The following is a 15,043-nucleotide window of genomic DNA, read 5'->3' as shown; positions in this document are numbered from 1 at the left end:
GGATGCACTGCCCTAGAGGGAATCAGAGGTGGCCTTTCTCAACGCCTGAGGGAAGAGCCTAGTGCTCAGAGCACAGCCATCTGTGGTGCCCACCGTAATGAGCTAGAGTGGATTCTAGCCGTCTTGCTCTCAGGATCAGACATGCTCGGGCCTCGTGGCTGTGCTTTGGTGGTACCTAGAAATTGGAGATGACCATATGCCTAGGATGAGACCGCTCCCTCCCCAGCTTAGCTCAGGAGCACCTCAGTAGATGTTATTAATCGGGCTGTAGGAGAGGGTGACGAGAGACCTAACAAGCTGTGGGTTCGGGTGGGCCAACCCTTCCAGCAGCTCAGCTTTGAAGGTGACTGTCAGTGGACCCCACCTCCTCGCATCACCTGCACCAGGAACACCTGGTGGTGGGGAAAGGCTGGACCTGGGCACGTTTGTATTTTTGCTTGGTGACATGCTCAACTCTGTTAGGCATGTGGTCGTCACCAGTTTGGGCGAGGACTAAAGCTTGTGTCTTGGGGCAGTAGTCCCTTCCCCATGTCAAGGCAGCTGCCCGTGCCTGGTCATGGTTGTGACAGAGTAGTCATCAAACACTGTAAGGACACTGGGGTTCTTCCTGACTCCTCTCTCCCACAGGTCAGAGAGCAGTGGCAGGACCCTGCACAGCTCAGACAACAGCCAGCATGCTGGCAGCCCCTGTGCTGGGCCAGACTCTCTGGCTTTGATTCTTCTAATGCCATGAGAGACCGAGACCAGGCCTTGTCCAGAAGGAGGCAAGCAACTTGACTAGGATCAATCTTTAGTGGGTGGGCCAAGACCTCTAGGAACCCTACCCTGGGGCTCTATTGCCCTTTCCCCTTGTAGAGCTATGCCAGGAAGTCCTGTGCCTGAGTGCCAGTATTTTACACTCATATGAACTCCCCTCAATGCTGGGCTGCACCATGGCTCCTATCTTCCAGACACTCATCGGATGTGTCTCCCTTCCGCCATCTGAGAAGGAAATGACATTGCCCTCCTCTTCAGCCTCCCTCACACCTGTTCTTTGTCCCTTTAGATACCTCTAATCTGTTTGGAAACAGTGGCGCTAAGACATTCGGAGCATTTAGCAGCTCATCCTTCGGGGAACAGAAGCCTGCTGGCACTTTCAGCTCTGGCGGTGGAAGTGTAGCATCCCAAGGCTTTGGATTTTCCACTCCAAATAAAACAGGTACCCCACAAGTATGACCCATGCTCATCTGTGTGTGTGAGTTCATGTGCTCACACACATACATGCACTTGAGAGCGTATGTAAGATAGACCTCTGGGAGGTCCTGGGTGCTTATCTCAAGGGAAGGGGATTGCAGTAAGGAGGAAGTTAATTTGTTCTCCAGGTTATTTGTGTATTTATTGAGCATCTACTGCATTTTTAACACATAAGACATACTTTAAAAAAAAGAGGAGCCAGCAGTGGTGACTCGCATCTTTAATCCCAGCACTCCAGAGGCAGAGGCAGGTGGTTGGCGGTTCTCTGTGAGTTCCAGGCCAGCCAGGGCTATATAATAAGACCCTGTCTACAAAAATAAAACAATTTTTCTTTCACAAACAGGAGGTATATAGTATAGCACTTAAAAGAATTTAATCTTCTCATGGAAGACTTATCAAAATATTTAATAATTGTTGAAAAACCAATTATTTCAACATGGCAGTACATGCCTTTACAGGCATTTGGAAGGCAGGGGGAGACAGATCTCTGAGTTTGAGGCCAGTTTGGTCTACATAGTGAGACCCTTCCTCAGAAGAAGAAAACAATAGGGAAACCCGGCAGGAGATAATGAAAGCGTTCACTGTGGAGCCTCCTGAAGCACAGGGTCCCCCAGTGCTCAAGGCTTGGACCCTCCTCCTCGCGGCACCTCTCCCTTTGCCACGTCACTGTGTGGGCTTTTGTTTGAGTTTGGTCTTTTGAGATGGTATCTCCCTATATAAGCAAAGCTCATGATCCTCCAGCCTCAGCTGCCTGGGGACTGGGATCATGGGTCTGTGCCACTCTTTCTAAACTTTTATTTGAATACACATCTGTAGCCAGTTGGTGGTGGCGCACACCTTTAATCCCAGCCCTCAGGAGGCAGAGGTAGATGGATCTCTGAGTTCAAGACCAGCCTGGTCTACAGAGTGAGTTCCAGGACAGCCAGGGCTACACAGAGAGACCCTGTCTCAAAACAAACAAACAAACATATATATACCTCTATAAACTTTTTTAAATATTTTTTTACACATTTTTCATAAAGGTCTTAAAAGAGCAGTATGCATTAATATGAAGTGTGCTGTGTAAGAGTTACTTATTTTATGTATGTGGGTGTTTTGCCTACGTGTTTGCCTGTACACCATGTGCATGCCTGGTACTCTTGGAGGTTATTGTATTGTATTCCCTGAAAATGGCTTGTAAGCTGTTACATGGGTGCTGGGAATCGAACCCAGGAACTGGAAGAGCAGCCACTGCTCTTAACTGATGAGCCATCTCTCCTGCCCCATAAAGCATGTTGCTACTTTCTGTCACCCGCTGTCTGAGGTCTGCAGCTACCTGCAGTGCTGGTCCTGCTGGTGGGAGACTGAATACGATTCTCAGGAGGGGGCAGGGATGGTGCTTGCTGAGAGAAGCCTCTCTAGAGCACACTCCCCTGGGAGGGGTCAGAGAGATAGGATGTTTTGACTAGGCTCCTGTCCTGTCGGAGGAGGTGACGCTGATCTTAGAGTGGCTGGCACAGATTAGAAGGTGACCCTGAAATGCACTGACTTGTAGCTGTGTGCTGTGTCTGTTTTCTAAGACCTTAGCTTGACAGCTTGGTCCTGGTATCTTTCCCTAGCTTTTAAAAAAGGGACTAGAAACACACACACACACACACACACACACACACACACACACACACACACACACACACACACACACACACATTTCAAAATGGAAAAACCACAAAGCTTTCAGCTCTCATTAAAAGGACAAGTGTAGGGCTGATGCTACCGGTGTCTCAGTAGTCAGCATAGCCGGCTTGGTGACTTTTCTCAAAAACCACCAAGCAGGGCGGGCGACTCCTGAGCAGGGGCCTCCCAGCACAGCTAGAATTGCCCCAATCTGAGAAGCCTTACTTTGTAACCTCGAGCCTTTCCCATCTTCTCAGGTGCCCAGTGTCCCTCCCTTCTTCTGTTGTCTGGTGTGTGGTTCTGTGCTCCCAACTGTGTCCCAGCTGGTGTTACTTGAGAGCATGATGGTTTTGTGTCTCTGTCCTTCTCCTCATTCTGGGTTTTCTGTTTGGTGCGCACCCAGAGTGAGGACTCTGATGGGCAGTTTACCTTCTGTTATACATGTAGGTGCTTTCTAAGTGTCTGCTCTCCCTTTAGTGAAACTGTATCAGAACCACTGCTAGAGGTCAGCAAGAACAGGACAGGAGATCTGAAGCTGACTGTGGCCTCCCTCCAGCAGCCCTGGGTCTACACCTGTTTCATTGTCAGTTATGAAGCAGTGTGACAGAGGAAGCGGGGACACATGACAGGTCCATGGGAGGTTCCAATCCCAGCTCTGCCATCTACCCGTGCTGAAGTTACATGAAAACATCCTGAGAACTCAGTGTCCTACTGGAGGAAGGGGCCAGGCTATCAAGGAAAGGACGGGGGCTGCCGGGAAGCAGCTGCCACCACACCTGAGGCTCAGAGACCGTAGTGTGCGCCAGTAAATCTGCTTCTTGGTGGCTAGCTCAGACACGCGGCTGTCTGCAGCCCAACTCCTCCTCCTGTTTGGAGTGGCTGCCTGTCCCCAGAACTAAGGCGAGAGCAGCCATTCTATTTCATTTAGTGGACCAGGTCTGTTTTAGCTGTGTGTATGTGAGTGAGTGTCTGTCTGTCTGTCTGCCTGCCTGCCTGCCTGCCTCCGTCTGTTTACTCGTCTACCTGCTCCTTTCCAGGTTACTTTCTGTATCACTATAACCTCTCATTTTTCACTCACATTCCAGCAGGAAGTCTAACACTACTGAGTCCGAGGTGCTAGATGAAACCGTGTCTGTCTAGGAAGGAGATGCAGTTAGACCCATGACCAGTCTTAAATAATTAAAATGCAGTGGGTTAGCACTTTGTTTCCGTTCTGTTCACGTTTATAGTCCTCCAGGCTCGGTAGCACAGCTTGGAATTTCACTCCAGGTTTTAAAATACAGAATGGTGACCCAAACATGAGCCATGGCAAAGGTATCTCCTCACTTGTGCAGCCCCTCTGAAAGATAGACATAGAATTCAGTCACAGGCACCAGCCAGCATGCTCACTTGACCGCCTTCGTGCCCTATATTCGATGTCTCCTGGTCCGGGTGCAGAGGCCGTCCGTCCGGTGATTACAGTAAAGCCAGATCCGTCTCTTGGACACTAGATTGCTTTCAGTAATAACAACCCTGATCATATCCATGGTGGTCTGGGCCCCCCATTACTCCCTTTAGCACAGAGTTCAAAGCCAACATGTATTTTAGATGAACAGGAAGGAGTGCCCCACCCCCAGTAAAGAGCCTAGCGTCTCCATCCGGTTCTACATATCCTCTTTACCTTTCTCCTCTTAGTCTCAGAACTAGACCAGTATCTTGGAGGTTTGGAGACATCTCAGGAGCAGGGGTTGACTCACACATGGTCCTCCCCACCAGTCAGAGGAGGCTGCCTGGTGCTTAACCTGACCCTGTTCTATTGTCTCGGCATGTCTCCTCACACCTCCACCCTGCTGCCTGTTGTGTCCTGGGTCATAATCTGGAGTCCTGAGGTGGGCACTCGGGCCATCCTCACAGCTGACTTAACACCTGGTTAAATTCACACCATAGCCTTCCTCAAAGTGGAGGGTCAGTGTGTTTTGTAGGGATGGTACAGAAAGAAAGCACTTGAAAACAGTCTCCTGTACCTCATGTCAGGGACACCGCAATAGGCGTGCGGCCACCTGGCTGTAAATAAATAAAATGCATGCGGCTAAGCGCCAGCCCCTGCTTCTGCTGTGACCCAGTTTATGGGTTCTGCCAGGAAAGCGACTTGGAGCCTCCAGTTTGATTAGTTGGGTCTCCCTGAAGCCGGGAGCCTAGTCTGTGTGGTAATAAATAATAAATCCTGTGACTGCTATGTTGGGACACAAGCTTTGGGGCTGGAGAGGAACCCGGGATGGGCCCACCGAGCTCGAGAGCTGGGAGATGGTTTGCTCTCACAGGACTTCATGCAAGTCCCATGAGCCTCAGGAAGGCAGCAGGTGCTCCGACCTTAGTGCTGCAGACCCCTCGCTTAGGGGAAGGCAGTGCCGCTGAGGGGTAGAGGTTGGGGAGCTGGGCTTCTTGGGTTCCGGTGTTGGAGTTACTGACGGTGTATCCCCTCTCTCCTCTTTTGATTTGGTTTCCGGCTGCTCGATGCCTTCTCTTCCTGTCTCCTTTTCTCCCCTGTTCTGTTTGCCTCTGTTTTGCTCAGGTGGCTTCGGTGCTGCTCCAGTGTTTGGCAGCCCTCCTACTTTTGGGGGATCCCCTGGGTTTGGAGGGGTGCCAGCATTCGGTTCAGCCCCAGCCTTTACAAGCCCTCTGGGCTCGACGGGAGGCAAAGTGTTCGGAGAGGGCACTGCGGCCGCCAGCACAGGAGGATTCGGGTAAGCTGCAGGCGGGACCGGGGACGACAGACTTGTGGCAGCCCCTTCGAAGCACTGGGGCCTGGAATTCTTACATTCTCCACACCAGACGGAGACCTGGAGGCCTTGCATTGAAGTAGGCAAAAATGATGCTAGGAGATTCCTTTTTTCTCTAGGACAAGACTTATTGTAAGTAGATTCTTAAACATGTGGGCGGCTGTTGGCCACATTGCTGGCTGCCAATGCAGGTCATTGATACCTTGTTCTCTGAGCCAGGCTTATGGCTCGGGTGGCCCTTATGTTAGAAAGTCCTGCAGAAAGAGCCCTCACCACATCTTCCTCTTAGGATTGTTCTCTTGAGATGCCTGTTAGCCTTTACAAACAACTCCTGTGTCCCCTGCTCCAGCCCGACCCAGAACTGGGTGACCTCCGCACTGCTGCTGTCCTCCTGTCCTGCACACAGCCTCCTCCTCCACCTCAGAAAATGCCATGGCAGGGCTTTGCCTCTAGGCCCTAGAATTTTAGTCTGGTTGCCAAAACCCGGAGGAAAGAAATAGCCTTTGCTAGACCATTAATTGTGTGGTGATGGCTGCAGAATCCCTCATTTGAAAGAAATGCTGATGCCTAAAATGGCCCGGACACGCTCTCACCCTTGGTGCTCAGCTCAGAGCCGAAGGTTAGAAGTAACATGGGTGTTTATCCTGAAAATAAAGCATGCTCTTACCAAACTTTGCTCCACAGAGGGGTGCTAGACTGCTCAAGGAGAATATTCAAGTGAATGGCATTCCTTAGATTTCTGTGAAGCCTAAGGGACCTTGAACATTTCCCCTTGGGAAACTCCAAGAACACAGTTAAAGGGAACTTCTTTCAGAAGAGAGTTCAGAGCCTCCCTTAAGCCTGTGTTTTCCACAGGTCTGGATGGACTCCCATCTGTATACACTGGGAGTCTTAAGGCTCTGTGTATTTATTTCAAAGCAGCTATTAACTTTATTATTAGAGAAACTCCTCTGGAGTTTTAAGTGTATGTAGCTCAGTGGTAGAGACTTGCTGAGCATGCTCACAGTTGTGAATGTCCAGCACTGCCTTCAAAGAGCTAGCTTTCCCCATATGGGTAGCATATGCACACTCAGGAGACTGAGGAAGGAGGGTGTGGACTCGGAGGTCAGCAGAGGCTACACAGCAAGACCCTGTCCCAAAATAGTAATAGTCGAGGAATAAAAGCAGGGCTGGGGAGATGGTGCAGTCAGTAAGTCCTGGCCACAAAGATAGAGGACCTTAGTTCAGTCCTCACCACCACCATCAGCTGAGCATGCAGGCTCGCTTGGGATTCCTGCATGAAGAGGTCCATTTCTGGGGCTTGCCAACACACTGAATCGCAGCTCCAGTGAAATCCTGTCTCAAGAATCAAAGTGGCTAGCTCCCAAAGCATGACACTTGAGGCTGATCCCCACACCCAGGAAGCTGGAGAGTGTCTGGAATATCTTAGGAACCATAACTGGCTGGCACATTTCCTAGGGCTAGTAAGCACCAATGCAGACATTAAATCCCTGGAAAGAAGCCACTGATCTGCCTCATCCCTGGTGCCATCCTAACTCTGACCCTGTCAAAGAGCTGAGGTCACCCTCAAGTAGGAATACAGGACTGGGAACTGCTGGGTCCCCTTTGTAATGTAGGCATTTACCCAGATCCTGGCTCGTCTCCCAAGACACTAACTCTGCCCTGCCCACCTTCTCTACGAGGCCCCCACTGAACCCCTCAGTGATTTTAGTTATATACTCAACCCCATTTGCTGGACCAAATCTGGAGGGAGAACCCTTGAGTGAGGATTGTCCTATGTGAGATAACAGAGGAAAGAAAATGATGTTGTTTCTACATTGTTTTGTGTATTTATTTATTTTTATGAAACAAACAAAATTCTCAGTGAAGTAAGTTGAAAATCGCACACGCACACACACGCGCGCGAAGTGTGAACAGATGACCGCCTTTATGTATAGAATACCCCTTGCCATTCATTAGAAGCAAACAGGTCAGTGACAGGGCTTGGTTAGGAAAGCACTTGCCATGGAACTAATGCCTCAAACCCATGATAACAGGAAAGACCCTCCTCTCGAAAGTTGTCCCTGACCACCACACACACTGTATCGCTAGCATGCCTTGCATGCCAGCATGCACACACGCACGTTACATACATACACACACACACACACAAACTCTTTTTAAAAAGCAGGTAGAGGGTTGGCATGTTGTTCGATGGTAGAGCACTTGCTGAGGTTTAGGAAGCCTTGGCTAGGCTCATGTCCTACACCTTAGAAACTGGGTGTGGTGATAAATGTCCCAGTTCTGAGAGATAGAAATAAGAAGGTCACAGGGCATGGTGGCACAAGCCTTTAATCCCAGAGACAGGAGACTCTCTCTCTCAGTACAAGGCCAGCCTGGTCTACATAGCAAATTCTAGAACAACTAGGACTACATAAAGAGATCCTATATGGGGGGGGGGGGGGGGAGTTCAAGGTCATCCTTGAAACATAGCAGATTCAAGGCCAGCCTGGGATGCTTGAGAACCTGTCTCAGGAAAAGAAAGAACAAAAAAATGATTGGAATCACCAGACTCCATGGCACTAGCTTATGAAACCAGCCTTTGGTAGGCTGAAGCAGGGGGAGCATCTGAGACCAACTTAGCAGCATCCACAAAGAAGCCGTGACAGAATCAAGGCCAGGGATGAACTGGGCAGGAAAATGGGGCAGAACAGGTGGAGAAGAAATGAGAACTCACTTAATGGCCTGAACGTGAAGGGTGTCAGGAGAGGAGCAAGAAGCCCAGTATGGTTCTCAGTGGCTAAGAAGTGCTGCCCCAGCTGGGGCAGATTTCACCCTAATCCTGATGTCTTCCTTCCCAGAGCCAAGCAGAAGGCTTACTCTGGGCTGGAGCCTGTTTTCTCTGGGAGTCTTTTGGCTCAGTCCAAGACCAGTGACAGGGAATGAAGTATGTCTGTGGCACAGGGACCCAGGGCCACATTAACCCTGTCCGTTTCTCACTGGAACCCAGGTTCGGGAGCAGCAGCAACACTGCGTCCTTCGGTACCCTCGCCAGTCAGAACGCGCCCACCTTCGGGTCCTTGTCCCAGCAGACCTCAGGCTTCGGGACCCAGAACAGTGGTTTCTCTGGGTTTGGATCAGGCACAGGAGGTAAACAGCTGTGTTCTTTGAAAGAACAGGTGTTCCTGGACACTCAGCTCAGTGTCTCAAAAGCTGAAATGGCTGAAAAGACAAGGTTCTTTCTAAAGACTGGCAGCCCCGTGCCATTTCTGACCAAAGAAATGACTGAGTTCATTTTCTCTCAGGATTTGAGAACTCCAGAGAATGGCAGCCTTACAAGGCTTTGGATTCAAAGGCAGGGTGGAGGAACCTTTGTGTCTTGTGTCTGTACAGCACGCTCCATCTTCAGGAGCAGAGATAGATGTCCTGTGTTGTCCTCACACAGACTGAGGAGGCACACATAGAACTCAGCAGAATTGGGGTTCTTACAAATGAAGAAATGGCTGCAGGGCTAACTGATGCCCAGGACCTGTGTGGCATCTGAGCCAGACCCAGAGTGTCTGCTTCTCTGGTCTAGAAAGGAAAGGAAACAGATGGGTAGCAATAAAAACAAAGACAGCTCTGTTCTCAGAAAATGATACGAGGCGGCTGTGCACAGACCTTCCACCTGCAGCCAGAGCTGGGGACCCCTAAAATAGTGAGGCAACCCTTCTTCTCCCAGTAAAGCTGAGCTGAGTGTGCCTTCAGCCGCCGTGTAGACAGGGTTGGGGAAGGCTGTCCTGGGACCAAACAGGAAGGAACCTGCCTGGCTGCAGGCTCTGGGCTGTGCTGTAACCTCCTCCTTTCTGTTTTCCAGCATTCACCTTCGGATCGTCTAACTCGTAAGTAGTTGTCTCCTGTGTTGAGTCTGACTTAACTCCTGCTGGACTTGTGTGCTCTACTGTTTCCTGTTTTCAGAGCTGTGCCGAAGTGCCAGGTTGAGCAGCAGGTGTCGGGTTTGGGGCTGTTGGCCTTCCGGGAAGCAGGGCTGGGAAACACTTGCCTCACTTCCCTGGTCATGTCCCCAGGGCAGCGCACTGCCACCGCCCCAGGCCTGACTCAGGCCTGTGTGTTGATCCTCGGCACTTCCTGAATTCATCCAGAGCAAGTGCAGCTGGAGCACCAGCTGACCCGGGCCCTTCCTGCAGGTCTGTCCAGGGCTTTGGTGGCTGGAGAAGCTGAGCCCGTGTCAGCTCTTCTGGTTCCTGTGACCCATAGTGCACGTCCTCCAGAGCACACCGGAGCAGGCTGTCAGATGAACACGCTCGTGAAAACGCACACCCACGAAGAAACATTGGAGACCAAAGTGCGGCAACGCCTAACTGCCTGTCCGCTCCTTTCAGATTTCATATCGGGTTTTTTATTTTTATTTTTCTCTGCTATTAAAGTGTTTGGGCTGGTTCTGTACAGAATGTCTGTGGGTTTATTCAGGTCACAGTCAGAGAAGTTTTTATGGCTCAGAGAAGCCAAGCCAGTGGACTCTGCCAAGTGTCGTCCCAGGTAGAGCCCTCCACATGGGAAAGGCGGCATGTGGTCACCACCTTTCAGAAGCTCCACCTTAGTGTCTGTGCCACGTGTCCTCGGGCTTCTGTGCCAGGCTCCTCTGAGGGCCACTGTGCAGTTGGGAGAGGCTTAGAGACGTCCCTCTGGAATGTCTCAGTCGTTCCAGAAACAGAAGTGACACCTTCTTGTCACAGCTAGTTATGAGGCAGGTGTGGTGAGCAGACCGGGGGCACAGCAGCTGAGCTGCCCGTCCCTGCCACCCTGTCTGCTCCTGGGTGCCGTGCGTTGATGTGTTTCTTATGAATGGGGAGGCAGTGCGTGAGGCAGTCTTCACACCCAGCATGTTGCAGACTTAAGAGTTGTGAGGACAGCCACCAGCAGGGCGATGCAGGCTCGAAAGTGTTTGCCAGGTGAACTGGACGGTGGGTTTTAGTGACATGCTTATTTCTCTGGGTGCATTATCCTTGAGAGCCTGGCATGCTCTGCTCCTTGGGCTATGAACTCCTTGACAGGTGCTACCAAAGCCTCCCCTCTGCAGAGACGGTCTTGTCCTCTTCCAGGCCCACAACATGGTAGTGCTTTGTTCTGGGTCAAGGGCAGAGGGGAAGAACCGTGGTCTGGGGTTTGACATACTGGGAAAGTGTTTGGTAACACCCTAACGTCATGGTGTGGCCAGTGTGACTGTGCTTCTACTGGCTGTGTGTCCTCTACATCAGTCTGTTCAGGTGCCCCTTCTCGTCTCAGCCTGGGCCTCAGACAGGGAGTTCTTTGAGCCTCTGTCCTTACTCGGTAGGAGGACATCAGGGATGGACCCTCACTGGTGTGCTCAGTGGTTTCCTGTCATCTCCAGAAGAACCTACCTTGGTGTCCCCTGCTAGGTCCTAGCAACCCTTTCCTAGCCAGCCATCATCAGAGCCAAGACCCAGGATTAGGTACAGTGTCCATGAGGACTGTCCCCCGTTCTCTGTGGTTTGTGACCACGGACTTGTCTGGATGCCCCACTAATTAGGGGCTCTGCCTCTTATGAGGAGCTGGGGCCTTTTGGTCCTTTGGGAGTCGCAGAGCCAGTCACCACTGGAGGCCCCTCTGCCCTGAAACAGGCTGTCTCTCCTTTGCTTCTTTGCACACCAGGGTCTCTCCAGACCAAGGGGACTCTGGTTGTGATAGGAGAGCTCCTAACAGGGGCATGTAGCCGGGAGACTGATTCTGTTCTGCTCTGGCCTGTTATCCTGTTGACCCCCACCCACCCGAGCATTCATCTGCCCTTCTGGTCCCCACAGGCCCCTCTTTATAAATAGCAGCTCGTTCAGCCTAAACCCTTGACCTCAAATTCTCCACAGTAAGCCTCCATTGAGTTGGCATGTGACATCTCGCCAGAAGGCCGTATCAGCTGTGCTCAGCCAGATAACACCCCACCACTCCCTGTCCACAGTGGCACAGGAGGAATGTGCTGCTGGTGTCTGAGCCCCTTTGAGCTCCTTTTTTGGGGTGGATCACAGTGGTAGGTAGCAGGGTCAAGTCAGCAACTCAGCAACATCCCATGTGCCCTGAAGCCCAGCACGCTGAGCCGGGAATGCACAGGGGTTCTTGCCTGATCCAGGAGATGCTGTGGGGGTCATACTTCAGGGACCTCCAGTGGTGACTGGCTCTGCGATTCCCAAAGGACCAAAAGGCCCCAGCTCCTCATAAGAGGCAGAGCCCCTAATTAGTGGGGCATCCAGACAAGTCCGTGGTCACAAACCACAGAGAACGGGGGACAGTCCTCATGGACACTGTACCTAATCCTGGGTCTTGGCTCTGATGATGGCTGGCTAGGAAAGGGTTGCTAGGACCTAGCAGGGGACACCAAGGTAGGTTCTTCTGGAGATGACAGGAAACCACTGAGCACACCAGTGAGGGTCCATCCCTGATGTCCTCCTACCGAGTAAGGACAGAGGCTCAAAGAACTCCTTGTCTGAGGCCCAGGCTGAGACGAGAAGGGGCACCTGAGCAGACTGATGTAGAGGACACACAGCCAGTAGAAGCACAGTCACACTGGCCACACCATGACGTTAGGGTGTTACCAAACACTTTCCCAGTATGTCAAACCCCAGACCACGGTTCTTCCCCTCTGCCCTTGACCCAGAACAAAGCACTACCATGTTGTGGGCCTGGAAGAGGACAAGACCAGACCGTCTCTGCAGAGGGGAGGCTTTGGTAGCACCTGTCAAGGAGTTCATAGCCCGAGGAGCAGAGCATGCCAGGCTCTCAAGGATAATGCACCCAGAGAAAGAAGCATGTCACTAAAACCGAAGGCCACCTGGCAAAGTTGTCAAGCCTACACCGTCCCAGAGGCTCAAGCAGGCAGGTTTGCTATGCACGGCCTCTGATGGAAGCAGCTGGCTCCACAGCAGCTGGCTCCACAGCCCGGTCAAGTCCACCCTTCCTTTGCTGTCTCTGGCTTTGGTTTGGACTTTTCGGAGGCCTGTTTAGGCTGCAGCTGCCACTTTGTCCCCTTTCCACTTAAAAATAGAAGCCATCCACACTGAATGAAGCCTTGGCCGGAGATGCTCAGCATTGTTTGGGGGTGTAGGGTTGGCAGCAGCAGAGTCTGCACAAGGGCTGGGGACCAGAAGGCAGGAGCCCAGCTACGTCCCAGGCCTGCCCCTGTCCTGCTCCACCATGTGGCCCTTCTGATCTTAAGAGTCCGGGAACAAAGATGCAGCTTGCATCCTGACCTCTTCATGTGTTAGTGTTCCATCTGGTTTGAAGGGACCTCGAGTGTCCGTGACCCTCTTTCCAGGCCCTGTGACATGTTCTCTCCCTTCCCGTTCCCTCCTCTTGCCTCATCATGGAAGGCTCCAAAGGCTGGTCTACACTGTCGGCTCCCCTCCCATTTCAGACCCACTCCATCAATCATCCTACCGGTCTCGATGTAGGAGCTTTCAGCCTCTCCCAAAAGCCCCTGGGCCGCCTTCCCAGCCCTGCCCTGTGCCCTAGTGATATGAGGCACACTGTGTTCTACTCTGTGACCTTGGTTATTTGATTTGTTCACCTACTGTCCCCTTGAAGCCCTGACCCTAGAGGTTAGCCCTATGAGGGCAGAAACATCCTGGTCTTGTCTGTCCCTAGTTCCTGGCAGTCTGAACAGAGCAGAAAGCTAGGGGCAACTCAACAGCCACACCCCTGTAGGTACCTGTGGGGTGGAGTGTCTTAAGACAGTCTAGTGGCCGGGCGGTGGTGGCGCACGCCTTTAATCCCAGCACTCGGGAGGCAGAGCCAGGCGGATCTCCGTGAGTTCGAGGCCAGCCTGGGCTACCAAGTGAGATCCAGGAAAGGCGCAAAGCTACGCAGAGAAACCCTGTCTCGAAAAACAAAAAAAAAAGACAGTCTAGTGACCCTGGGACAGCCAACCCTGCTCTGCCTTGGGGGAGGGCTTGTTCACCTTCAGGAAGATGTGAGCTCTGGGTGGAGCAGCCAGCGTGGTGTGAGACTGCCAGAACCACGAATTTCACCCACCACATGTCTCTGTCTTCCCTGGAAAAACCCAGGATGGAACAAACCACTCCCCCCCCCACCCCCCACCATGGACACACAGCTGCAAAACCTTTACCTCACCCCAAAGTCAACCAGCTCTCGTCAGGAATGAGTTTGCTGTCTCCAAAGGAGGCACAGGCCTTGATTTGCCTTCCTCACTCTTTCTAGCCCAGGAGGGTTCGAGGCTAGCCCCAGGACAGGATCTTTGCATCCTGTCCAGCCTGTGGGTCTCAGTCCCTGCAGGACAGAAGAGGGTCTGCTAGGTCACCCAACACCCTCTCCCTCGGGTCCTGCTGCAGCTGCAGCTAGCCAGACTGGCTTCTCAAGCTGCCGGAGCATCATGATCATCACCAGCAAGTCTCACAGCGTGAGCTCTCGGTTTTTACATTGCTTTCATTCTTTAGGGAGACGGTACTGTAATTGTGCTGCAGAGACCTCCAAGAGAATGTTCAGCAGTGCAGCCAGCATCCTGAACTCCCACACATCCCACGGATCCCCTGAGCTGCAGGGAGCCCTGCGTCTCTTCCCACCAGGGTTTAGGTCCTTTCCGACATGCTGACCACTCACTATGGTCTTCAAGGGTCTTCTCATGTTGGGCCACTCTGAGAACAGAATTAACTACCCTGAGACATTCAAGCCAAGTGCTGTCAGCCTGTGTGTAACTGTTTAGACAGTGGGACCCTCAGCCATCACTCACGTGTCTATGAATGCAGCATGTTTCCCATGCGCGGCCCCCAGCAGTCTATGAGAGGGTGTACGATATGCACAGAGGGGCGGGTCTGGACCATCCAGCCACATACCTGTCCTTCTCTCTTTAGTGAGTTGCTAGCTGCAGAATGTTCGTGGAGGGGTACTCAGCAGGGATGGGGTTAGCCCACCAAAGAACCAAAGTTTAGGATTTTTTTTTTTTTTTTTTTTTTTTTTTTTTTTGGTTTTCCGAGACAGGGTTTCTCTTGTGTAGCTTTGCGCCTTTCCTGGATCTCACTTGGTAGCCCAGGCTGGCCTCGAACTCACAGAGATCCGCCTGCCTCTGCCTCCCGAGTGCTGGGATTAAAGGCGTGCGCCACCACCGCCCGGCCCTTTTTTTTTTTTTTTGAAGACCATGCTGTCCAACCCCTTACATACAGAAGGGAATCAGCACAAAGATGGTCTGTCTAAGTCTAGTGTGGCTCAAACTAGCAACAGTAGGTAGACCCCAACCTGAATGGAACCTCACTGTGTGACATTGGCCAGGCCATTTAAGTTCCCTGAACCCCACTTTCATCACTTATCAAAGGGGGCACAGTCACGCCTAAAAGAAAGGATGAGATGGCTTGTAGCACGGATACTGTCACTAACAGCGATAGCATTTGCTGCCAGCC

At 51.8% G+C, this 15,043-nt stretch overlaps 1 protein-coding gene across 8 annotated transcripts in view; it reads left to right on the top strand.

The window, feature by feature from the left end:
* The window catches only part of Nup214 (nucleoporin 214), an 84,983-nt gene extending 74,908 nt beyond the window's left edge, over nt 1–10,075 (top strand). For all 8 annotated transcript variants that reach the window (XM_042274920.2, XM_076568950.1, XM_076568951.1 and 5 more), the window contains exons 32-36: nt 1,046–1,198; nt 5,438–5,609; nt 8,635–8,774; nt 9,481–9,505; nt 9,812–10,075. In XM_042274920.2, the coding sequence (XP_042130854.2) occupies nt 1,046–1,198; nt 5,438–5,609; nt 8,635–8,774; nt 9,481–9,505; nt 9,812–9,845 (524 nt within the window). In that variant the 3' untranslated portion in view covers nt 9,846–10,075. The remainder of the gene's footprint in view (nt 1–1,045; nt 1,199–5,437; nt 5,610–8,634; nt 8,775–9,480; nt 9,506–9,811) is intronic.
* Nucleotides 10,076–15,043: the final 4,968 nt, after the last annotated feature.

This window comes from Peromyscus maniculatus, chromosome 4, assembly GCF_049852395.1.
Source record: "Peromyscus maniculatus bairdii isolate BWxNUB_F1_BW_parent chromosome 4, HU_Pman_BW_mat_3.1, whole genome shotgun sequence".
NCBI classification, from domain to species: domain Eukaryota; kingdom Metazoa; phylum Chordata; class Mammalia; order Rodentia; family Cricetidae; genus Peromyscus; species Peromyscus maniculatus.
The sequence above is the reverse complement of the archived record's forward strand: the minus strand, read 5'-3'. Positions and strand labels throughout refer to the sequence as shown.